This window comes from Arvicola amphibius, chromosome 2 (genome assembly GCF_903992535.2).
Source record: "Arvicola amphibius chromosome 2, mArvAmp1.2, whole genome shotgun sequence".
NCBI classification, from domain to species: domain Eukaryota; kingdom Metazoa; phylum Chordata; class Mammalia; order Rodentia; family Cricetidae; genus Arvicola; species Arvicola amphibius.
Window position 1 is genome coordinate 123295932 of NC_052048.2, and position 25669 is coordinate 123321600.

Here is a 25669-nt window from a genome sequence, read left to right on the forward strand (position 1 = left end):
TGCCTCTGCCTCCCAAGTACTGGGACTAAAAGTGTGTGCCGCCACCACCACCTGGCTCTGAGATAATTTCTTTACATATTTGTATCAGACTGTTTGAGGGTTTTGTTTACTTTACTTTTTACCACTTCTAGGTTTTATAATATTTCTATTTACTTCTCACTGGAGGAAAATTCTCAGGCTAGTGAAAAATGAAAGAAAAAAAAGTCTTCTTAATTCTGTTGCTCTAAAGAGAATCCAATAGATATACTTAATCATGCAGAGTTTTTATTACTAAAATTTGAGTTAAAAAGTTTATATTGGCCTAAAACATAACTCTTATATAAGTTACAGTTTTTGTATTCTTAACCTTTTATAATGTTTATTGGACACTGCTTATGAATTGGGTTGCCTAAACATGTCAAATACGTCAGTTTCATTATGATAATATTCTCTAGATGAAGGCAATGAAACAGAGGTACAGCCACAGCAAAACAGCCAGTTGATGTGGAAACAAGGCCGCCAGCTACTCAGACAGTAAGTACTGAAGGTTAGATGAACAACTTGCTGAAAGTGAGAAAGCTTTTTCATGCTCTTTTGTTTGTATTTTGTTTTAAAGATTTATTTATTTATTCAGTATACAGTGTTCTGCCTGCATGTATGTCTTCATGCCAGAAGAGGAGAGGGCACCAGATCTCACTATAGATGGTTGTGAGCCACCATGTGGCTGCCTGAAACTGAACTCAGGACCTCTAGGAGAGCAGCCAGTGCTCTTAGCCTCTGAGCCATCGCTCAGCACCCTTGTTTTTATTTTAACTCATTAAGTTTCCCTTGTATTAGACCCCAGCTGAGAGTAGTAAATAGTAAGGTAGTTTTTAAAAAGCTTAATTGATTTCCTATTTGTTTTTCATTTACATTTTCCCCTCACTGTTGGAATTTATGTAGTTAAAAGAATTCTGTGTCATTGTTATTCTCATTTCATCAGCTCTCTAAGCAGAGACGTTTCACTACAAACCAGTAAGCATTCCCATATATATATTTCTGTTACAAGCCTTTTCAGTACACTGAAGAACTCTTTGGATCCCTGAATTTTGCAGGTGCTGCCTAACATCTTTCTCCTAAATGCATAACTCGGGGTCTACAGAGGTCCTGATGTCAAGTCGAAGACTAGATCTGTAGTCTGGGAAACTAGTGTACTGATGTATGCCAAAATAAAAGAAAATTTGTTCTGTTTTGAACGTTTAGAATGGCTTGTTAGTAGTTTATTTCTCAGATTTTCAAAGTAGATTAATGCTATCCATTACTTTTGAGTATAGAAAGAGAACATTATAATATTTCATGCCTGTCTTTTTTCTAGGCAAAGTTAGAAAAAAAATTAAACTATTAAGTGGATTTTCATTACTGTTCTCACTTTAGTCTTAACCACGACATGTATTGTCCTTTTAAATTTATTTTTGGTACTATGACATTTTGGTTCTGTCGTTGCCAAGCCTCACAAATGATCTACTTCTGAGCCACACTTACCTCCTGTTTGCTTGTTTACTCATGTCTTTATTGACATGCACTTGTTAAGTTACCTAGGCTAGCCTTGAATTTCTAATACTCCTTCCTGAACCTCCTCAATAGCACACACCTGCCACTAACGCAGTTGAGGAGGCCCAGGAAGGAATATTACAAATTCAAGGCTAGCCTAGGTAACTTAATGAGTTTTGTAAACAGAAATTTGTGATTTAGTGTTGTTGCCAAAGTGAGGTACTTACCAAATATTAATTATTAAGAAAAATGGCCTGGAGATGGCCCAGTAGTTTCAAGCACTGGCTACTTTTTCAGAGGCCCTGGTTTGGTTTCCATAACCCATATGGTGATTCAGCACCATTCGTAACTGCAGTTCCAAGGCATCTGATGTGCTGTTCTGACTGCTGCAAACACCAGGCACTCACGTGGTACATTCATGCACATGAATAAGCCTAAAACGTATGTCTCACTTTTTTACAGTAGTTTTCAAAAAACATCTGATTAAATTTGTAAGTAGAAATTTATTCAAAATTTTAAATCAAGACTTTTTCTGTAGATACTGAATGGAACTGAAAAGTGAAATCTTGATTTAATAAGTTGTATTGATCACAAAGCTTTGTGCGGTGTCTTCCCACTCTCGTAGCTATAAAAATGAACACCTGAAGTAAGCCGAATTTAAACGAGCTGTCTTGTCAGCTTTTGTTTTCATCGATGCATACCTACTATATAAATAAATGTGTGTCATCTGTCGGGATATCCATGTCATTTCCTTTGTTCTGGTTCCACCACTACCACTTGCTCTTTTAAAACAAATTATTACCAACAGTTAACGTTGGGACTCTTGGTTGCTTTTGTATATATTATGGGTGGTATTAGGACTCCTTGATGAGAATAGAAACAGTTTAACAAAACTAAGGCTGCACGTCATGGAAGTTGCAGAAATGGGCTTAAGACCTAGATATGACTGCGTACGCGATGCTCTTTTTACAGTGCCTCTGACTCCCTGGAACTACACACACTGATACGAGTCTGTATACCTCATGCCCCACAATTTAATTGTCTATTTTGTTTTAGGATTTCTCAAGACAGAAATGTCTCTTCTACAAGTGACTTATGAAAAATGTTATCCTTTTCTATGCTCTGGAAAGAAACCATTTAGATTAGAAACATTCTCTCCAGATTTCAGTTAATGACACTTCACATAAGAAATGCTAAAAACAACTGGAGCCATTATTGTAAAATAGAGATGGTAGAGTTTGGAGGAGACTGTTCTGTTCTTCCTGAAGAAAACAGTGGCTCTGAAACACACTGAAGAACAGTAGTGTTATTGTATACTTCTTCAGTTTTTCTCAGTGACCCTAGAGGCTGGTACTGCAAGAGACAGCTCCATCTGCAGCTGGAATATTATTAGCAAGTCTTACTGACATAGTACTGTTCTGTTGATCCCTATATAGCCAGTGAGTTTGAAGAAATACTTTTATTTACGTTTTAATTTTACAATGTTAATTCCTGTGTGACTGAATTGTAAGGACTGTCTTTGTGCAGGTATCTCCAGGAGGTCGGCTACACAGATACTATTCTAGATGTGAAATCCAAAAGAGTGCGAGCATTGTTGGGCTTTTCAAGTGATGTCACTGACAGGGAAGATGACAGAAACCAGGACTCGGCTATAAATGGCACAGAGGCTGAAGTTAAGGAGACAGCAATGATTGGGTGAGTATTTTAACTGGAAATTGTTTTAGCTATAACTTTAGTTTATAGTGAATAGTTTTGGTATGGAAGGCATTGAACTTTTAAATGGTGACTTAGCAATAAGTTTAGTTAATTAAATGTTATAAAAGTTTCAATTAGTTAGAAACCTTTATGATTATTTTAATTCAGGAACATAATTTTTGTTTAAGGACTTTATTTGCTTTAAATTGAGGTATTTAACAGATTTTAGTATCTTGAAGCTTTTTTAACCACTGTTAGAATCTCATAAAAGATGTTCCAGTTAAATACAGATATGTAATAATGATGTTTTATTGATGAAACAGAAATCAGAAAGTAAATATTTTCTTAATAATTTCGTGTATAACATAATATTGTACCTTATCTTTCCTTTGATATAAAATAGCTATTTTAAATATATGTATGTACACACATATACATATAATTTGAATAGATTATAAAAATTGAAAAATTATTTGAACTATTTGATTTTTGTTTCAGACCATAGACATAATTTTACTTAAATGAACATAAATAGTTTAATAGAATTATTCTTTATTAGAGAAATTTGTCATAAATCTTTACTGAATTAAAAAAACCCAAAGATCCTGTAAATGTCTAAGTCTGTGTTGATTTTGTCTTAATACATATTTAGGATAAAAGAATGGTTGATTAAACTCTGTAAATTTCTTTGGGAAAACATTTCCTGTTGTTTGAAATAAAAAAAATATAGAATTAGAGAAAGGTTCAAAATAAAAAAATTATAAATAAATGCCTTTGGACCTTTTAAAATTGCAACACATTTCTCCTTAGAGACACACAAGATGTGCATGCTATGAATTAGTTGTATTTTTCCCTTTTAAGTTAAGTCAGTAGATTTGTTACATAGTTATGGAAACTTAGATTAGAGGTCAGAGAAGAGTTTAGAGGAGAAAGGCTGGAGAAAGACGGAGGCAGAGCTACTTACAACAATGTATATGATTATATTAACATGAAGATAATCTGTGCTCGCTCAGAACGGGACTTAGAGCTGCTCTTCTGGCTGGCTATGATGGAAGATGACTGACGTGTTTGCATACTTCTTTTTTTTTCTTCTTTTCTTTTTGTTTTTTTGAGACAGGGTTTCTCTGCCTCTGCCTCCCGAGTGCTGGGATTAAAGGTGTATGCCACCACCATCCAGCTTTGAATACTTCTTGTCTTACTTTTTCAATTAATCCACAGAAATGTTATAGATGGGAAACAGTGTAGGTCATATTATCGTTAGGGGGTCATATATAATATAAGTTACTAAAGTCTGTCAGCAGTTAATTTTTATGATGATGTTTTGAAAGATTACCTGAGTATGGTTGTACATGTTTTAAACCAGAAAATCTGAATTAACGGATTCTGCCTCTGTGCTGGACAATTTCAAATTCCTTGAAAATGCAGCTGCAGATTTCAGTGATGAAGATGAGGACGAAGACATTGATGGAAGAGAGAAAAGTGTCATTGATACTTCAACAGTGAGTTAGAGAACTCATTTTCCAATATTTTACATGTCATAATGTGCATGTTAAAAAGTCCATGTTCTTTACATCTTGAGTACTTTAATTCTTTTCACGAATTTAGGGTGAGTAAAGTGTTTTTATTACTGACTTTAATTTCTATAGTATTTCTAGTATAGAATCTTTCCCATAGAATACTCAGACCTTTTGTTTACTCATTAAACAAGGCAGCATCTCCATAAAACTGCAGAGATACTGAATGCTGCATATTGTAACAATGTCCTGGTGTTGATAATTATGACAGGAGACCTGACAGACGCATGGTGGTGCTGACGGCAGCTGGCATCAGCTCTGAGACTTGTGGTTCTATCTCTCTTAGGAGAGCTGTTGCACAGTCTCTGCAGATTTCAGGGATTCCCCCATGTCTTTCTTGAGTTGTTTAGAATTCCTAGGTTTTTATTCCATCTTTATTAAAGTTTATTGATTTAACCATACATTTCCTACAGTAAAAAGTATCTCTAAGTTGCTGTTCCTTCTTCCTCTAGTCTCTTCCCTCCTCCTTTTTTCCCCTTTATTTCTTTTTCTCCTTTCACTGCTTCCTCTTTCTCCTTTTTAAAGTAAGGGATGAAGACATGCTTCACTCTGTTTAGCCAAGCGTGTGCATTTTCTCAGTGTACTAATCATCTACATTGCTGATCCTAGCCCTGTCACAGATACCTTTGAATATCAAATAGTCACTCAAATCAGTATGTGCTGGTCTAAATGTCTGTCACTTTTTCTTTGTCTTAATTATCTGAAGTTGTATTGTTCCTTATGGTTTTTGGTGTGATGATTGTTTTGAGATACCTTTTTCCTATAAAAAAACTTTATTCATTGCCTAGTAGCAAATAACTCTCGTGTTATGTTTCTTTGTTGGTAATTATATCAATCTAAATAAATTAACTTTAAAAGTGTGTTAAATGATCAGATTGAAAATTTCTAGCAATAGCCTAACCGTTTGCTTTCCTAGTTCCTAACCATTTAATTTCTTTTTATGTAATAATATTCTTAAGTATTGATGACATTCTAGTTAGCACAGACCATAGGCTATTATGAGTATGTGTGAAGGTGCATCTGTTGGAAACAGACTTACCCATTCGCCACATTTAAATACTGGGTTCAGAAGGCTTTTCTCCTCATCTTCATCCCATGCTAGGCATTGAACCCAAGTCTTATGTTTACTAGGCAAATGCAACACACCAGCCCAAGAAGAAAATGATATTTAAACAAGTGGCTATTTTTCTTAACAGTTTTATTAAGTTTTACATCATGTTGTGTAAATCTTCATGTTAGCTACAGCCTGATAGGTGCATGTCAGAAGGATTCTTAGAAGCTTTCACCATATAGAATGGTAAGCATGACTTAGGAAATGAATTAAATTCTATACAAAGAAATTGGTTGAAGTTTGTTCTATTAAGATATTCATAGAACAAGTAGGTTTTTAAAAAATTTTAAAGTGAGGCATGATGATACACACCTTTGCTCCTAGCACTCTGGAGACAGGCAAGAGGATCTTTTGAGTTCTTGGCCATGCTGGTCTACACAGCGAGCTCTAGGACAGCCAAGACTACACAGAGAGACACTGTTCTGTTTTGTTTTTAAGTTTAATTTGAACTGAGAGAATGTGGCTCTTAGGTACTGTTGACTACATTTAGGCTGTTGTGCATGGTGTCTCTGTGGACGCACACTCTGCTCTTTCTTTCTGCTTGATTTCAGGGTTTGCATGTTCCTTGGGTTGCCATCTAGAACATTTTCATCTTTTGTTCAACCTCTTCTCTCATCACGTTATCAGCATATCATCCTCATCACCTTAGAAGAGTTAGGATCCTGAAATTGTACATGCATTAAAATGTTTCCTTTCGGTGTAAGAGATAATTTCTGCTGAAACATTTGCCTTATTCAAGAATGAGGAAACAATGGAATTTAGGAACTGTTAGGTGTTGTCTTAGTAATTAAGGAATACTGATTTTTCATATTAGGGTCACTAGGATTCTAGTGATTTTCAGAGTTGTCTTTTTTTCTAGCCTGCTTGAAACTCAGTCTAGCCTATAACTCATTTCTTTTTTATCCTTGTTTATGTTTTTAATGGCCTCTCTTTAAATATCATTGTTACATAAATGTATGCATGTATGTGTATGTATGCATATGTATCACAATATATATACACAAACACAGCTTGGGTCTCTTGTTGTTGTTTGTATGTATGTGGTTTCAGAGTTGACCACTCTGCAGTGAGCAACCAGTAAGGGGGCTTATCCATGGAGAGGTTAATTCTCCTCCCAGCAGTTAGAGTTGCTTCTGGGGTAGAACTTGGCAAATTCCCCCCTTCATGTTAACATGACCTATGTCATTGCTATTGTTCTTGTCCCTGTCTGCAGCTATTTCTAGGACAGACTGTTTCATCTGCTTCACAGTGGACTTGCTAGTATTCTGTCTCCTACAGTTTCCTACCCCAGCTGCCATAGATGAAGGAGCTGTGATGTAGATGTACCCATTGGGACTAGGATTCCCCTCAACCTGTTGATCTCTGTGTTGTTATACAGTTGTGCGTTTCTGTGATGGTCTCCATTGCTATTCATTTCTCCTTAATTTCTTAAGTGGGAAATTTCCTATGTAGGGAAGGGGAGTATTACTATTACAGATTTTATTCCCTTCTATTTACTGATCATATATTCATTTGGCAGCCACAGTTCTTTTTTTAATACCTAAGAAATACATCAGAAAACATAGGACTTCAGTTTTGTTTATTGAAAATGAGACTTGATAGGCATGATCTGTAATGATGGTGATGACTTGGTGCCTATCTCATTTTGTTTTAAGGTCTAGAAATATGTGTTGTCCTACGAGTTGCTTTTGTGACTTAATACTATGTTTAGTAATAACTAGAGCCCAAAAATACTCTGAGACATCTACGACATTTAAGACATTGAGATGTCTGAAGTTCTGGTTGCTACTTCTGGATTTCCCTGTCCCCTTTGTTAGGTAGTGAGAACGAGACTCTTGATCTGAGGCTAGTAATGGCTCCTCTGAAGCAAGCTGGTCCCCTAACAGTCAGAGACAGAGACATGAAACCTTTAGAAGTAACTGGTGCATTTATATGTGGAATTGTGAGGGTGGGGTAGCATGTTGGTGCCTCTTTTTTTTTGTTTTTAATTCTGTTTTTTATGTGTGTGGATAGCTTGCCTGTTCGTTGGTTTTTTTTTTCTTTAGCATCCACGTGTGTGCTCTTCTGTCCATGGAGGCCAGGCCAGAAGAGGGCATTGGAATCCCTGGATCTGGAGTTACAGACAGTTGTTAGTCATCATGTGGGGTGCTGAAATTGAACTCAGGACCTCTGGAAAAATAGCCAGTGCTCTTAATTGCTATCTCTTAATATGGGCTCTCTGTTCAGAACCTGCTATGGTTTGTCTTATGGGTTTTGTTAGTTTTTTATTTGTGCTTAATGGGTTTGCTAATTGTTAGGTTGAGAAGTACTATAAGCATGAAAGTATTTCTTGATTTTAGAGTAATATTTAAGTAATAACTCTAAGCAGAGAATTACAGCCTCATTAAATATCTCATGATTTTTCCTGTTTAGTTCCTATATACACAAAGATAATGAAGACTGCTATAGAGCACAGGCATGTTGTGCTCAACCCTCCCTATTAGGTTTACCTTTTAAAACTACTGGATTTGTGGTGGTTTTGTACAAGTCTGAGTTATATCATTCTGCATTTTCAGTGTTTTAGGGGGAACTGAATTTATGTAGATCTACGCTGGTCACATGGTGCATATGTCTCATCTCAGTGTTGTGGAGTCAGGAGTAGCTCAGCTTCAAGACTAACCAAGGATACATAGTACAACAGGAAATAAAACAGAGCTGTTAGAGATGTCGAAGACAGTGGAAATAATGTAGGAACCTTACAGTGTTTCTATGCTTCCTGAGACATTCATTTCTGAGTTTGTAGTTGTGACATGGGTTTTGTGAGGGTATATTGTAGTTATATTGAGTTATTATGGATATATTCAGGAAACACTTCACAGTTAAAGAATGTGTCTTGTTTGGGTTAGATCAGAATGTCTGAAGACTGCACAGACTGTATGTAAGGAATGTTAGAGTTAATTGCTCTTATAACATGAATGTGTGTAATTTAAGTACAAATTTTACTTATCCATTTAGATCTGTATCTCTCTATATTAAAATAAGCTATCATACCCTTGAACAAAGTTTAAATTACTGCTTTAACATGTACAATGTTTGTTTTTAAAAAATACAATGTGCTACATAGAAACCCTGTATGGGGGGGGATACAATGTGTTTTTTACTGCGTAAAGTATTGCAGTGTTTCTTTTTTTAATACAGCAGATACATTCCGAAGGAAACAGTTGCTTTGCTTACTTAATTACAAGGGGATAGTGTCTCTTTTGTTTAAGTTAAATGAATGGTGTTTACTAATAATTTTAGCTTGACATGTCCTCCTCCCCCCCCCCCCCCCATTAGATTGTTCGGAAGAAAGCATTGCCTGACACCAGTGAAGATGGAGACACTAAGGAAGCTCTGAAGGAGTTCGACTTCCTTGCCACGGCAGAGGACGGAGACAGCGAATCCAGAAGTGCAGGCGATGGAACAGACTGGGGTAAGGAAGCATACTGTGTCCAATCAGAGGTCTGAGTGAGTGCGGTGAATTCATGTTTTGCTAGGAGGGTGATGTTTTGGAAACAGTATGATTCTGAAATGCTGCACATCAGTGATTGTCTAGGTTGTGTGGTTACCTGTAAGGAAGATTATGTAACTATTACCCCCTCCTCCTTTAATATATAAGGAATATGGTATGAAAAGAATTTGAATTAAAATGGGCTAATTTGCTTTCTTCTCAGACAAATAGAACCTGCTGATCTAGATTTTGGGGGAAACTTGAGTATGAAGATGTAATAGAGAAATTTACTTTTCTTATGTCTTACATCATCTACATAAAACTATGTTAGAAAATTATAGTTTCTATGTTTCTTTAGGCTTTTATAGATTATGTCGGCATAGTTTTGGGGGTTTTTCTCAGATTGCTTTAAATCACTCTGAATATCTAAAACTTCTAACAAGCACTGACACATATATTTGGTGGGAACGTCACTATAGATTGTTGTAGTACTTTAAAGAACTGTGATAAATCCTTCAAAAGTGATCAGTGTGTCAGGTGTGTGTGTATATGTAAGAGAGAGAAAGAAAAAGAAGGGAGGCGCCTATTATTTGCTCAAGTATTTATTGAGAGAATGCAATGTCAGTTCTTGTAACATTGTTTTAAGTGTATCTCTGTAAAAGTTTCCTCTTAGTGATCGTAAAAGATGAGCCAATGAATTTTTGTTTGACTTCCTTATTATTTTGTCCATGAAGATCAAGGATTCTATAAACATGACACAAATACTACTTTATAGAATTATTGATTGCCATTTAGATGTAGCTGTACCACATTATGAACTTTTCACTAGCTTTTGTTCAGGTAGCAGCTTTAAGTATTAATCCAGTATATTCAAGAGCTGAAACCCAGACTTTAATCCCACAACATGGCATTACTTATATCCATCAAAATCTTATTTTACACTTTTTGTTACAAATATTAGAAATATAAATTTAATTTAAGCCCTTTTTTTAAAAAAAAAAAAAAAACCTTGTTCTCGGAAGAAAAGAAATGAAATAATTGTAAAGCTAAAAAGGAAAAAATAAAGTGTATTTTCTTACTTGACTTACATTAAAAGCTCTTCATACCTGTTTGATCATAATAGTGACTGGAAAGGCTCTTTTGGGTAAGTTCAGGGAACAGGTTTCCTAATATTTTTTAATAATAAAATCCATGTTTTCTATTTTTTTTCTGTCAGAAACAATGTATAATGAAACTTCCTTACAATCTTTATAAAGGGAAAGAAAAGATTTCTCTGTGTACTGTGTGTATCCCAGTACACAGGTCTGGACACTGTGCATATCCCAGTACACAGGTCTGTACAATGTGTGTATCCCAGCACACAGGTCTGGACACTGTGCATATCCCAGTACACGGGTCTGTACAATGTGTGTATCATAGCATACAGGTCTGGACACTGTGCATATCCCAATACACAAGTCTGTATGCTGTGTGTCCCAGTACACAGGTCTGTACACTGTGTGTGTCCCAGGACACAGGTCTGGACACTATCCAAATACATAGGTCTGTACACTATATATCTCAGTACACAGATCTCGACACTGTGTATCCAAATACATAGGTCTGGACACTATATATCTCAGTACACAGACCTCGACACTGTGTATCCAAATACATAGGTCTGGACATTGTATCCCAGTACACAGGTCTATATACTGTGTGTATCCCAGTACACAGGTCTGGAAGAGGCAGGTGTTTGTGACCAGTTCTTCTTTCCTAATTCAGGGTGAACTCTATCCCGCCCCCCATCAAAGCCGATTGTCATGTTTAGAGGTATTGTGAATACTCTATAGGGTGCTAAGGAAGTCACTAGTGTAAGATCCTATTTTTGTTAAACCTGTGAGAGGGAGGGAGCTGTTGTGCATCTGATCCTGTTGTCTTTTCAGTTCTCTGGACTCAGTGCAAAATGCTTTCTAGAGCTTGTTGGCAGGGTAGGTCCCAGAACCAGTAAATACTACTATTCTCATGCAGTAGTAATGTTGGCAGTGAGAATTTATTAGTTTTTAATGGCCTTTATATTTAATTAAATCACATAAATTTTCTACTTGTATAGATATCTTTAAGATCTTATCTCAGGGACACTGTCAGGGACTGGTTCTGGTCCTGTTCCCTCTCCCCACGCCCCCTCCACCTCCCACCTCCCACTTGTTTTCTTTATTTTAAAGAAAATTCTAGAATTATTTCAAATACTACAATAAGGAACACAGCAGGTATCTGAAGACTTTTTTTTTTCAAGACACCAAAGTTTGAAAACAAAGGAGAACATGCAGGTCTGTTTTCTGCCTTCCCTGCCTGAGCTTATTTCTCATTACTTAGGTGTTTTAGGTAACAACTTCCCAAGTGCAGGAGCTGGGCTAGCATTGCACTGTGCCAGGTGAGGTCTTCTGCTGAGAGATTCCATGTCAGCACAGATAGGACTGTCTTTCCTTGCTTGTGTGTTGCAGGCACACCTAGTACTGGCTTTTCTGCAAAGGCAGCTGGATTCTCTCTCATATAACTTCCTCTCTAACCAAAGAGCCACAGCCCAGTGGTAATAGCTGTGCATCAGTGTATGTACACTTTAATTCAGTGTGATCGTGTGCTAGGTCTGCTAGTGAGTGTTAAGTAGACACTCTCAGTTGAGAGACTTGGCGCCTTGGATTCTTTTCTAAACTTTTGTCTTTAGATTTATTTATTTTTATCTGTATGAGTGTTTTGCCGGCACGTATGTCTGTTGTACCATGTACATGCCTGGTGTCCGAGGAAGTGAGAAGAGGGCATCAGAGGCCCCTGAAACTGGAGTGTGCAGATGGTTGGTGATCTATCCATGTGGTGTTGATAGTCAAGCTCTAGCCCTCTGCGGAGCAGTTCGTGCTCCTAACCTCTCTGAGCCGTCAGTCCAGCGCCTGGCCTTGATTTATTTATTTATTTTTTTAAAGAAAAGAATTTTATAACTGCCAGGCATGATGGTGTACAACTTGAATTCTAGAACTTAGGAGGCAGAAGCAGGTGGATTTCTGGGAGTTCAAGGACAACCTGGGGCATATAGTGAATTCCAGGACATCTAAGACTACAATAGTGAGTGCTGTTCTTATGAGTTCCTTGAGACTATAAGAAGACCAATTTTCCCCCTTTTACACAGATAAAATTATTTCAATATTTAAGAGCAACCAGTTCATTGTGTCTGTCCTTTAAGGCTACCAGGGTGCCTTAGCAAGTAAAACTGCTTCTGCCAAACCCGGCAGCCTGAGTTTGGTCTCATGAACCTACATAGTAGAAGAAGAGAACCTACTCCTGTAAACTGTCATCTGACCCCACGTGTGTGCTACAACTCTCAGGATGAGGACACACGCAAATATGCACACACACTCAAATAATTAAATAAAATTTTGAAAGACTTGGCAAATATTAGCATTTTAAAAAGGAATTATTTATTTTATGTTTATGAATGCTCTATCCTGCATGCATGCCTTATATGCCAGAAGAAGGTACCAGATTCCACTAGAGATGGTTGTGAGCCACTATGGGTCGTTCCTAGGAATTGAACTCAGGACCCTCTGGAAAAGCAACCAGTGCTCTTGACCTCTGACCATCTCTTTGGCTCCCTAAATCAGCATTTTTTAATTGGCTAGTCCTTCTGGAAGAGTAGACTCTCCCTACTACTGGTTGATATTACATCAGTCATCTAACAGACACTTTACTAAACTGGAGTGAACCTAAATTACTTTAAAAATAGATTTTGTTTTATTCTGATTTATTTCAGGTAATCCAATGTTAATTCAACAAATAGATTGATCAAGTACTTTCCATGTCCTGGTCTTGTAGGTAAGACATCCTGCTGCTCTGGTACCTCACTGGTGGATCTAGCATTGTTCATAAAAGCAGTAGCACCGCCCAAAGCAGAAACCTCTTTTTTTTCTTTCTTTTCTTGTTTTGGATAATTATCTTTTTAAAAGGATTTATATCTTAATAAAATATAATAATATAAAACAAAACTAACACATCTGGGTCAGACAAGACAACAGAAGGAAAAGAGCCCAAAGAAGGCATAGTGATTGCTCATACACTCAGGAGTCCCTATAGAAAACAACTAAACATCTATCTATCTATCTATCTATCTATCTATCTATCTATCTATCTATCTATCTATCTATCTACCTTCTATCTATCCTCTTTCTCTCTCTCTCTCTCTCTCTCTCTCTCTCCTCCTCTCTCTCTCTCTCTCTCTCTCTCTCCTCTCTCTCTCTCTCTCTCTCTCTTTCTTCTTATCATTTAGCTATCTGCCTGCAGAGGACCTGCTGCAGACCTTGTGCAGACCCTGTGCTTGTGTGAGTTCCTATGAGCTTTGATCCTGTTGGTGTGGAGGACCTTGATTTCTTGGTGTTCTCATCCCCTCCTGGCTCTTACACTCTTTCAGCCCCTCGTAAGCAGGGTTCCCTCAGCCTGGAGGGGAGGGATTTGATGGAAACATCCCATTCAGGGCTGAGCGTTTCAAGGCTCTCACTCTCTGCTTATGTCTGGCTGTGGGTCTCTGTATTTGTTCCCAGCTGCTGCAGGAGGAAGCCTTTCTGTCAGTGACTAATAACTATTTCTCTGGCTGGAACTCTTGAAAAGACCATTTAAGATGATTCCGTGTAGTCTTTTAATAATAATCTTCTATCACTGTATACATATGATATGAAATACATTGAAAATGATTATAACATGCTTGGACTTAATGAAATACCTAGATTTAATGTTTTCTGTCTTTTTCAAGGGAAATGTTTTGTCAATTAGAAAATTGAATTGACCTTTGTTAGGTGTTACATTTTGTATGTCACCTATCTGAGTATAAAAATGGCTTTTCTTTTTTTGGTAAGTGGTATTATGAAGAAAATCATTGTGTCTTTAAGACATTGATTTAGAGTATTTGGTATTTTATTGAAGAAAGACTGTTTATCTCACTCTGTTTAGAAAAGGAAGATCAGTGTCTCGTCCCAGAAGCCTGGAATGTGGACCAGGGAGTAATTACGAAACTGAAGGAGCAGTACAAAAAGGAGAGAAAGGGGAAGAAAGGGGTGAAGAGTAAGTGGAAAACATTGTATCTATAAACTATGAAGTCTGCATCTTTATGTCTTCCAAGGTTTCTTTTTCTTTCTTTTTTTTCAATGTTTTCCTAAAACTACTTACTCTTTCTTTCTGCTCCTGATCAATTCTTTTTGCCACGCTCCGGGGGTTGAAATTAAGTGGCAGTGACTGTGCATTAAACAAAAATCATATGTGAATATGGAATTTTAACAAAAGTGTAAAACCTCATGAGAATGTCTGCCTGTGCGTTTGAACATAGGGAAGAGTTGACCTTTGAAGGTCTGTGTGCTCAGTCCACAAAGTGTTTATTTCCAGTGGCAATTTATAAATCGTATTTAAACTCGATTTGTTGGCATTCCAACAAAGTTCCTGCTTATACTTTCAGATCTTGAGTTAATTTCTGCCCCTGAATAGTGTGTGTTCACAACATGAAATTCAGTAGCGTACAGGGCACACAGTCAGACAGTATAACTTAAATGAGTCTGTTTTCTAATGTAAATGGTTTATACCCAGCTTAATTAATACCAGTATTACCATTACTTTTTTTTCCTTTTCAATAAATGTATATCACATCAGAAGCAGAAGCCCAAATTAAATCTACAGCCCTGTGGATCATATAACTCATCATGCAAATGAAAGCTTTCAATAGATCTAGTTAAGTATATAAAATCGAAATATAAATTCTCACAAAACCTTGATGAAAATATTCTTCAACAGCTTTTTAGTGGCTGCAGTGTAGCTCAGTTGGCAGTGTCTCCCTCGAATGCATGCCAAAGCCTTGGGCTCAATCACTGGAGCTTCCTAGACTGGGTGTAGTGGCTGTGTCTAGAGGCCCCAGGAGTTCAAGGTCAGATGAGTTAGAGGCTGCCCCAGGATATAGGAGACCTCGTTTCAAAAAACAAAATAAGCATTTTTGTGGGAGAGAATAAGATTCAACTACCTTCTTGTGCTTCTACTCACTGAGATGATAAACATGGCTTTTCTCTTTTATGGCAATAGTGTTGCAAGGAGAAGGCTTGCTTGTTCATCCCATCCACCCGGCTAGCTTACACACAAAATAATCACAGAAACTGTATTCATTAAAACACTGCTTGGCCCTTTAGTTCTTATTGGCTAATTCTTACATCTTAATTTAACCCATTTCTATTAATCTGTGTATCGCCACAACGGCTGTGGCTTACCTGCAAGCTGATTCTAATCAGCGTTGTCTCAGACAGAGGATCCATGCATCTCTGACTGGCCCTTCCTCCTCCCAGCTTCAGTTCTGTTTTCCCTGCCTACCTAAAGTTCTGCCCTATCAAAAAGCCAAAGCAGTTTCTTATTCATTAATCAACAAAAGCAACACATAAACAGAAGGACCTCCTACACCACAATAGAAATTTCATTCTTTGAGATGTGAAAAATAGTACAAAATGAGAATAAAATCTAAATTTAGTGAGAAATGGATTTATAAGTTGGCAAAAGACTGGAAGGAAATACTGTATTCCCTTGTTACTTTTAATTATGGCAAAACATATCAATACCAGTCATTTCTGGCAGAGGTTGTTTTACAATCTGGTAATTATCATTAAAACAGTTAGATACTTACTTGAAAATATTAGAATTTTTAAATTCTTAATTCAATGAAAAGTCTATGTCCATTACTGATGTTAATACAGTTTTGACAATTACTGAAAGATGAGATCACTTAGTGTTACCTCAAACTAGATAAAATCAGAACAAGAAAGATTAACATTAAAAAAACCGCTTCATCCCTTTTTTCAAACATTCTAAAAACTTTAAACTTAAAAATATATTTACATGGATTGTTATGACTTTTAGAACCATTTCCGAGCCAGTTTAAACTAAAATGTTGAGGAAAATTTGTATACCATAACATTGAGAATTGTTTCCAGATTAAATCAGTGTTGGTATATTTCTTTGGGACATTATGTTATAAATGGAGTATCTTGCAATAAAAAAGATCTTTTAATTGGAAAGGTTGCCCAACTCATGTACTCTTCTTGTGGTTAGATTTTAGCCCTTCAGATCTAAACCCGCACCATTTGACTGGAATAGTTTCCTTTTAACAGAAGCAGTTGGATTCCCTACACCGTAGGGATGGAGATGCATATTAAATATATACACATGGGCTTTTTAAGTAAAGAAGTGTTAATTCTATGGGGAGAAATTGGAATGTCTTCCATGAAGATAAGGCGTGCAGACTAGGGCCCCCGTTTTGCCCTTCTCACTTGTTTTGTTAAAGCAGTAGTAAGAGGACGGTGAAGAGCTGTGATAATGAGAAGAGTGAAGTAAAGCTGTGAGTGTTACACAGAGCAGTGATTTATAAGCTACCAGAATCTGTTAATTGAGCGCTACCCACTGTAAACTTGTTTTTAAATTGGTCTAGTATAAGTATATCCAGTCAAGTGGTGTACTCCAGTCATACTGTCTTAAACTTTCTAGGAATTCGTTAGAATTGCTTAGAAATAGTTGTATTCTTTGCTGGTATAGCAAATACCATAACGGACTATGGGTAAGATTTTCCCATTCTTAATTAAACTTGTAACAGGAAAAACTACCGAAGATCTGTTTCAGCCTCTATCCTATATAAAACAGTCAAAACAGGGATGTGGGAGAATGAAGAATCAAAGCCCAGGTAAGTGACCAACAGGGCATGAGACTTCACTTTGGGGTCCATAGCTGCAGAATGTAAGGCAATGAATGTAACTTAATTTAAACAGCAGGAGTGCTATTGTTCAGTTGAGCTCACATTTGGTTCCTGATCTCTGCTTGTCTGTCTTCATTTAGACCAATAGTCACCGGTTTTGTTGTAGATAAGTATGACTTTTAATGATACATACTGGGCATGACATTCTTTTTCGTGTAGTGATTCTATTAACTTAATTTATAAAAATATATAGTTAAGTATAACTCTTTTCCAGAAATAATAAACTCTTAAAATTTGAAAATTTTGAAGATAACTGCTCCTAATTGATCAATCTAGTAGGACATTTTAAAGGTGAATGTTGGCAGATGTGAAAAAGCATACTGTACAATTTTTATGAAATGAGTGATTCTGTTTTCTCTTTTTTCTCCTCTGCCCTCCCCCTTTGTTTGGCTAGGGCCCAATAGGTCAAAACTACAAGATATGCTTGCTAATTTGAGAGATGTTGATGAACTCCCCTCATTGCAGCCATCTGTTGGCTCCCCTTCCAGACCCAGCAGCTCCAGGCTTCCTGAGCAGGAAATCAGCAGGGCCGATGAAGGTGAGCACCTGGACCATAGCCAGGACCTGCACTTTAGAGTTTACTCCATCTGCCCACAGCCACTTTCTGCAGTCAGTGGGGCTCACTCTAGCTTCGTCTGTGATTTGGGGGAAGGGGCATCTTAGTTTCTGGTTTAGAATATCCATTGACAACAGAGTGGTAACAGACTTACCCCGTTCCAAGGCTGAGAAAATTGAATCTGAAAATTGGTACTAAATGTTCACTTTGAAAGGCACCATAATGCTGCAAGTCTGAACTTCTGTCCACTCACAGATGACAGCATGCAGTTTTAAGGTAGAGCTTAAAGAGATGACCAGTTACCTGAACAGCAATTCGCCCAAGCTTAAGTGTATAGTTATTACTACCTTTGTGTTTGAAAGCTGGTACCAAAGTTCATGTTATTTTCACGAATTTGTACCTAATATATGACCAATACATTTATTTTAAACTTAAGGCCGTTGTACAAGATTTTGTTAAGTAATTATATTTTGTAATGCAATCCACACAGAATAGTAATTCAATTGTATTTTTTGTTACAAAGTTTACACCAGCTAAAAAATTGTGTGTTCTTGCATTGACGTTTAAAAGCCTTAAACATGTCTGCTCCCATTTTCTTCATTACTTAATCATTACTTTTTTTTTTTTTTTTGATTTGATGCTTCTTTCCTTAAACTCACGAACTGTGAATAAATAAAAAACATCTTTTGACATGATGGGCAAATTGTCATCTGGTTTACTATGGTTGAAGGAGTCTCAGGATGACAACAGTTTATGAGATTTTCTGAGACTATCCATGTCAAAACCTATAGTTATAATTTAATAAAATAGCTTACAATAATATTACTTATCATTTTTAGATAATAAACTTGATGTTATGATAAATTATGATGTAATTTCAAAATTACAGTTTCTCTATTGTATTAGATATTCTGAATAAACAGAAATGAAGGTGGAGAAAAAAGTCAGCATGATTAATTTGTCATTGATTTAAAAAATGATAGTTACAGCCTGTGTAGAATAGTTCTATCTTGTGTTAGTATAAAATCATATATTGATCATTGCTTTCTCTTCTGACCACTGACTAGACTTTCTCGAATATTAGTTACCACTAACCCATGCTGTGATTAGTGTCAGGAGCCTCTGTTTCAGGGACAAGGTCATTTGTATGAAAATGTTAGAAATGAAAAACATAACAAAGGATACCTGCTGAATACCTAGACACACATAGATAATATGCAGCTGAAGCCCATTTTTATTAATGCCACTTCTGTGTATATGTAGCTCGATAATGGTTTAATTTGTATTGTTTATTCTGGCAGTGATTTTCTTTTATTTCTGACAAAAACTTTGAGTTTCTGTTACTGCTACTAGGTTTTTGTCACTGTTTATCCCTGTCTAATTTGAGCTCATTATGTAGACCAGGCTGGCCTTGAGGTTCACCTGCCTCTGCCTCCAGAGTGCTGGGATTAAAGGTGTGCACACCACACCCAGACCACTTCTGTTTTTAAGAGCAAATAACAATGATTTAGTATGTTCAATAAGTACCTATTAATAAACATGATTAACTGTAGCACTGAAAAACAACTTTTAAGTCTGCTGTACTTGATATAATTAACTCGCTTCTTTGTTAAAAAATAACATCTCTTTAGCAAATCCTTTGACTTGCTAAAGTCATCTTAAATGTTTCTCATCAATGAAGAAAGGCAAGCTCTGGAGCCTTTTTGGAATAGTTTTCTTTCATAAAGTCTTAATTTAGCATTTTGCTTTTTACTGGCCCTTCAGTGATACTTGTTGGAAAGATTGAAGTGTTGTGTTCAAAGTTACAAAGTAAGAAGTTCAAGTTGGTTACACAGTAAAACTCTGTCTCAAAGCACAGTAGGCATCTATTAAAGTTCTGAAATGGACTTTAAAACATCTTTAAATGATAGAAGGCATGTGTACAAATGGGAGCAGCTCATGAAGTCATCACACATCAGAGTTAGCCCCAGATCAGGAGAGAGAGCATTACCAAGGTGCAGCATCCTGTGTGACCTCTTTCACCACTGGTCACCTGTCTCACTCTCAGAGGTAATCGCAACGTCTAACATTGTATGTTAATTTTTCTCAGATAAGCACATTGTATAGTTTTTATTTTGAAATGTCTGCAGTATTTGAGGTTACAGAATTACAGTTTTGTTTTGAATGAGATCAATAGTGTTCAACATATAGCAAGTACTACTTCTTAATATACTTTGTCATTGATAGGCATTATTTGAGTAATTAGCATGAAATATCAAATAGAAAATTTACTATAGTTATGCCATTTTCTATATAATAATCAAGGAAAGGACAATAAATTATCAAATTTATTTCTGTTTTACTTTTCTAATTAGATGATGCTGTTAACAGGATAATATATGAAAAAGCAGCCTTTAAGATTTTTCTGCTCATGTAATTTCACTGTTTTAGAGAATTGCCTAACGGTAATGTAAGATTACTGTTAGGGACATAGCCCTCAGGCCTGTAATTCCAGCACTTAAGAGGCCTTCGTTCTGGGCCAGCCTAGGCTCCGAAAACAAAAGTAGAACAGACTAAGATGTGCATGTTCCCTTATCAGAAAGGTAATACAAGCAATAGCTGTGAAGTGTTTAGATGTGTAACACGGCTTTGTCTCCCTCAGTGGAGGCACTGACATTTCCGCCTTCTTCTGGGAAGTCGTTTATCATGGGAGCAGATGAAGCCCTTGAAAGTGAACTGGGGCTTGGAGAATTGGCAGGCCTTACAGTGGCCAATGAAGCAGACTCACTAGCGTATGATGTAAGTAGCAGTTTTCTTCTTTATGCTGTTAACGAAAATTAATAGCTAAATTTATAGAAAAAGATGTCAGAGGTTAAAAACTTTTTCACAAGTATGGATCTTGGTTTAGTTTTAACTTCAGATTTTGCAAAGATAGATATAAAAATCAGCTGGCATTTTCTAAATAACCTGGAGATTAAAGTTAGAGGCTTTGCCTAGATCTGGGGGTCAGTATAGCATCTGCATTGGAATTCTCTTTCCCATTACAAAGTGTGAGCTGTGTTTTTGTTTAGGCACCTGTGATAAGTTATGTCTTACCAACAGCATTTGTCCTGCCTCTCCAGTTCATTCTGCAGTGTGGGCTCTGCACGGTAGCCCTAATTTCTTCACATATATATGTTTCCCTCTTTTCTATTTATCCTTCCAACAGAGGTTGTCCAAATTACCTAATCTATAATGACTGGAAGTGGAAGTTCCCATTACATATTTTTGTCCTGTCTGCCTAAACCATGAAGACTTTACCCAGTAGCTAATGGAACTTTGACTTCCTTCTAATGCAAACTCACTTTTTCCCCTCAAGAAAAATCAATGTTATGTGTTCCCAACAACTACATGGTGGCTTGCTACAATCTGTCTGTAGTGAGATCTGGTGCCCTCTTCTGACCATGCAGGGATACATGCAGGCAGAACACTCTATACATAATAAGTCTTTAATAAAAAAGGATATATTGTTTTGAGAATCAGCTATCCCAACCTGATTTTTTGTTTCTTTACTAGATAGCAAATAATAAAGATGCCTTGAGAAAAACGTGGAACCCTAAGTTTACATTAAGAAGTCACTTTGATGGCATCCGAGCCCTTGCTTTCCACCCCATCGAGCCTGTTTTAATAACAGCGTCAGAAGACCATACACTGAAAATGTGGAATCTGCAGAAAACAGCCCCAGCCAAAAAGTGAGAATATTCTGATTTACTTATTTTAAGGTTAAGTTAAATTATCAATAGGAAAAGACATAATATTTTAAAATAATTTTCTGTTATATTTTCTATGTCTCTCTTCAGGTTCTTTATTTTTTACCAGGTAAATCTCTGGTGGTCCCCAAGGGTTTGTGACTGCTGATTACAGGCCTTATGCATAAGTGTTTTAAGTGGCTTTTATTTATAAGTGTGGCCTCTTGCCTGTAATGAAGATTCCTGTCAATGTAAAGAGATATAAGTAGGAACAGCAGTATTATGAAAACTTTGACTTTACTCTGGTCCATTATTTACAGAGTTTGGATTTACAAAGTGAAGATGTGGTTAGGGATTTTTCTATGACCTTAGTTTTTTTTTTCTGACAACAAGTTTTCTATTCTAAGGGGTTTGTGTGAACTAAGGGCTACTGTTGTCTTTGCTTAGCCATTTATTCTTGTCTTGGTGTATGAATGTCAATAGGCACACTGTCCTATAAACTGTTTCCTTAGCCCCCAAGCTAGACCAGGTCTACTTGATGAGGCCTACTCACACTGTTGTAATTCCTCCTCTAATCGGAGAGAAAACATGGGCTGTAAAGGGTAATTTTCAGAATGTGAAAGTTTCCAGTTATATAATGCAGGGAATTTTTTTTATCATTTCAGAACTTCAAATTATTCCTTATTTAAAATAAAACAGAAGAGTCTAGATAGTATCAAATATTCAACATAAGTTGAGAATCTAAATATTAAAAAAAAAAGTCAAGGCCAGAACTATACACATGGCAGGATTTCAGCAAATAGTACTTTAACTTCCCTGTGTTTTCATGACGGTTAATATGTCTATCCTTGATTCTGTGGAAACTGCCCAAGTCATCAGTTCATTGCTAAGAACCAGACTCTGAGTGCACTGCATTACCTAATAGGCGAGATTCATCATAGACATTGGTTAAAAGCATTTTCTACATTATGTTGCAGGAATTTTAGGTATACATTATCTTTTTCAAGTCATTCAGCTCAAAGGTAACTAGGTTATTATTTGCTTGTGTAGATATTTTACTAATTTGTTTTTGCTACTTTGCTAAATCAGACATTTACATTTACTCCATGTGACTAAGCTGCAACCAGAGCTAGCATAACTAGCATATTGTGACCTGAGAATCAGAAAGGCAAAGATAGAGCACATCAAAGGAGTAAATAGCCCCTCTGCTGACTTCATTCCCATTCCCATTCCCATGCTCAGACTGCATCCGGCATTCTGCCTGTCCTGTGTGAGTCTCAGCACTGATGCTACCTACTGGTGCCTTTGAAACCGGGCAGCAGTTTCTTCTAGAGGCAGTACAGCTTCTGTGCTGCCTGTGTTACATCTGTTGACTTAGTAGTACTCTCGTGTGTCATACAGTGAAAGGGTCCTTGCTGATGGAAGCTGGATGGGGGCATGGGTGATTTTAACAGTGTGAGGAGACCGTGTAACACTAGGACGAGTTGTAACAGTGTGAGGAGACCGTGTAACACTACACAAGTTGTAACAGTGTGAGGAGATCGTGTAACACTAGTAGACAAGTTGTAACAATGTGCGGAGACTGTGTAACACTGGTGGACGAGTTGTAACAATGTGATGAGACCGTGTAACACTAGTGCACGAGTTGTAACAGTGTGAGGAGGCCGTGTAACACTAGTGCAGGAGTTGTAACAGTGTGAGGAGGCTGTTTAACAAAGTGCCACTGCTGAGGTGGGAGTTTGTCTACGTAAAGGTATAATTGGGATCAGATGAGCCTCTGTCCTGAGGCTGAGGATGTTACTGTCATGGGGTCTGTTTCTGACCACTGTACTGTGACTTAGTCATGCTGCTCATTGCTGAAATGTGTGACGCCTAAAGTCATATTCTCTCTCTGTTTTAGGAGTACTTCTCTCGATGTGGAGCCTATCTATACGTTCAGGGCTCACAAGTAAGTTTGTGATTTCTTATTTTAAGTCACCATCTTTATAACACAGTTTGATTGGAATATTATACATTCTTTCAGTTAAATGTTTTAATATAATTTTTCTATTTAGTACTGGGGCCCTTTTATTTTATTTTTTTATAAATGTGAAAGAACCTGGCAGATAATGTAAATACCAAGTAGGGATCCTGGTATGCATGTGCATTATAAACTGAACCCAAGGTGTTTTGGTTTAAGTATTAGAAAAGGTAGCACTGGGCACCTGCTGCTCCTCCTGGTTCACAGCAGCTTGTAACCCCAGCTCCTGTGATCCGACACCACGCTTGTGGCCTCTGTGGGCACCTGCACAAAAGTGACATACAGCCGCACATACAAATAAAAAGTAAAAATCATTTTAAAAAGAAATCTTAGCATAGTTTCTTTATTAAACATAGTCTACATAAAAATATTCAAAGTCGGGAGGCACAGCTTAAAGATAGAAGGCCTGCCCATTCTGCATAAGGTCCTGGATTTCCTCCTGAGTAACGCACGCTCACACACATGCCTCTTGTAGTTTTGTTTCGTTCTGTTTTTCGAGACAGGGTCTCTGTGTAGCCCTGGCTGTCCTGGAACTCACTCTGCAGACCAGGCTGCCTTGAACTCAGAGATCCGCCTGCCTCTGCCTCCTGAGTGCTAGGATTAAAAGTATGTGCCACCACCGCCTGGTTTGGCACTTGTAGTTATGTATTTTCTTCATTTTCACTTACATGTGAGAGGCATGTCTTCACTTCATTTGCCACAGAAATTGACAAAATGTAAAGGATGAAAAAGTAAATATTTTTTCAGGTTTAGCAGACCATACTCTGTTGAGCTTTTTCATTTTTTGTCCTCTTTTGGCTTTTGGTTTTGTTTTTGTTGGGGATTGAACTAAGGGTCTTAATTCATGTAATATACTTGGTTTTGTTTTTGCTGTGTGTGCTGCTATTTTAATTTTTAAAAATGTAAAAAGCATTCATAGCTTGAGGACTATACTAGGACTACTAGATGAATTTACTAACCTTTGGTCTGGCAAAAAAAGAAAAGTGAATAGTACTTCAGTAGTGTTTTTAAATCATTGTTAAAAGCTGGAAAGTAGAAAAGCATTGGAGTAATTAAACATTGTAAATTTTAACAAGTTACATTGTAGAGTTCATGTGTGAGAATAGCAGTTAACTGCCTGTTGATTCCTTTGGTGTCCAGAGGTCCGGTGCTGTGTGTGGTGATGAGTAGCAATGGTGAGCAGTGTTACAGTGGGGGTATGGACGGACTGATTCAGGGCTGGAACACCACCAACCCCAACATAGATCCCTATGACTCTTATGGTAGGTGCTTCACCAAAGCTCTGAAACAATGTTGTCTTTTTTTTTCATAGTATATAGTAAGGGTAAAATTATGTATTTAAAAAACTAATAAAGAGAAGCATGTCTTTATCTCATTCAGAAGGACTTATGTAAATACAGGAAACAGATCCTAATGCTAAAGGAAAAACATGCTGTTCTTGAGAAAAGAGTTCATCTATGCAGTCTTATTGACAGAAACAGTGGTTTGGTTGATGTTAGACATCTGCCTCTTACTTGAAACATTACAACTCATCTGTAGTCATATTTCATTACTGTTTTTGGCAAACAACTTTAAAGGTAAATGAATGCTAGCATTATTCCCTTGCTCAGTTATTAGAGGAAAATAGAAGAAGCTAATTAGTTTTAAAGTCCAAGCCTCCAAAATATTTTTTATAAAGGGCCTCAAAGGTTAAGGAATGGAATGGCCTTTCGGCTAGGCTTAGTGGTGTAGGTCTGTAATCCCTGAACTTGGCGGGGAGAAGTAGGAGAATTGCTGTGAATTTAAACCCGTGTGGTCTATTTAATGAGTCCAGGTCAGTCTGAGTTCCAGAATAAACCCAAGCTGTCTATCTGTCCTCTCTCCACCCTCAACACACACACATGTAGACATGCACGCATGCACACAGGCCCTTTGATTTTAAGAGCAGGTTTTTTTGCCATGAATTCATACTATACTGTGTTTCTAGATGTTACCGTAAATTCTCTTGTAAAACTCTTTAGAAATTGGCTGCTTTAAGTTTTGAGTTAATGCAGAATGATTTAACATGTCATGTTTGCCATTAAAAATATTTTAATTTCACTACCAAACTAAAGTAAACAGAAATCTCTTCTTATTTTATTTAATAAGCATTAAAATAGAGCTTTCTTAAGAAAGCATACTTGGCTTCTTCATTCTAATTTAGTTTTCCTAATTTAGTTTTCCAAACCTTATTTATATATTTCGAAAACTACTT

At 36.9% G+C, this 25669-nt stretch overlaps 1 protein-coding gene across 2 annotated transcripts in view; it reads left to right on the forward strand.

Moving 5' to 3' along the window:
* The window catches only part of Strn (striatin), a 95546-nt gene that overhangs the window by 59853 nt on the left and 10024 nt on the right, over positions 1–25669 (forward strand). Inside the window, exons 4-14 of one of the 2 annotated variants that reach the window (XM_038319654.1) lie at positions 435–513; positions 3037–3204; positions 4568–4703; positions 9205–9340; positions 14330–14440; positions 16995–17081; positions 17548–17691; positions 20351–20487; positions 21244–21419; positions 23317–23364; positions 24577–24698. In XM_038319654.1, the coding sequence (XP_038175582.1) occupies positions 435–513; positions 3037–3204; positions 4568–4703; positions 9205–9340; positions 14330–14440; positions 16995–17081; positions 17548–17691; positions 20351–20487; positions 21244–21419; positions 23317–23364; positions 24577–24698 (1344 nt within the window). The remainder of the gene's footprint in view (positions 1–434; positions 514–3036; positions 3205–4567; positions 4704–9204; positions 9341–14329; positions 14441–16994; positions 17082–17547; positions 17692–20350; positions 20488–21243; positions 21420–23316; positions 23365–24576; positions 24699–25669) is intronic. The other variant, XM_038319655.2, reaches the window with a different exon arrangement.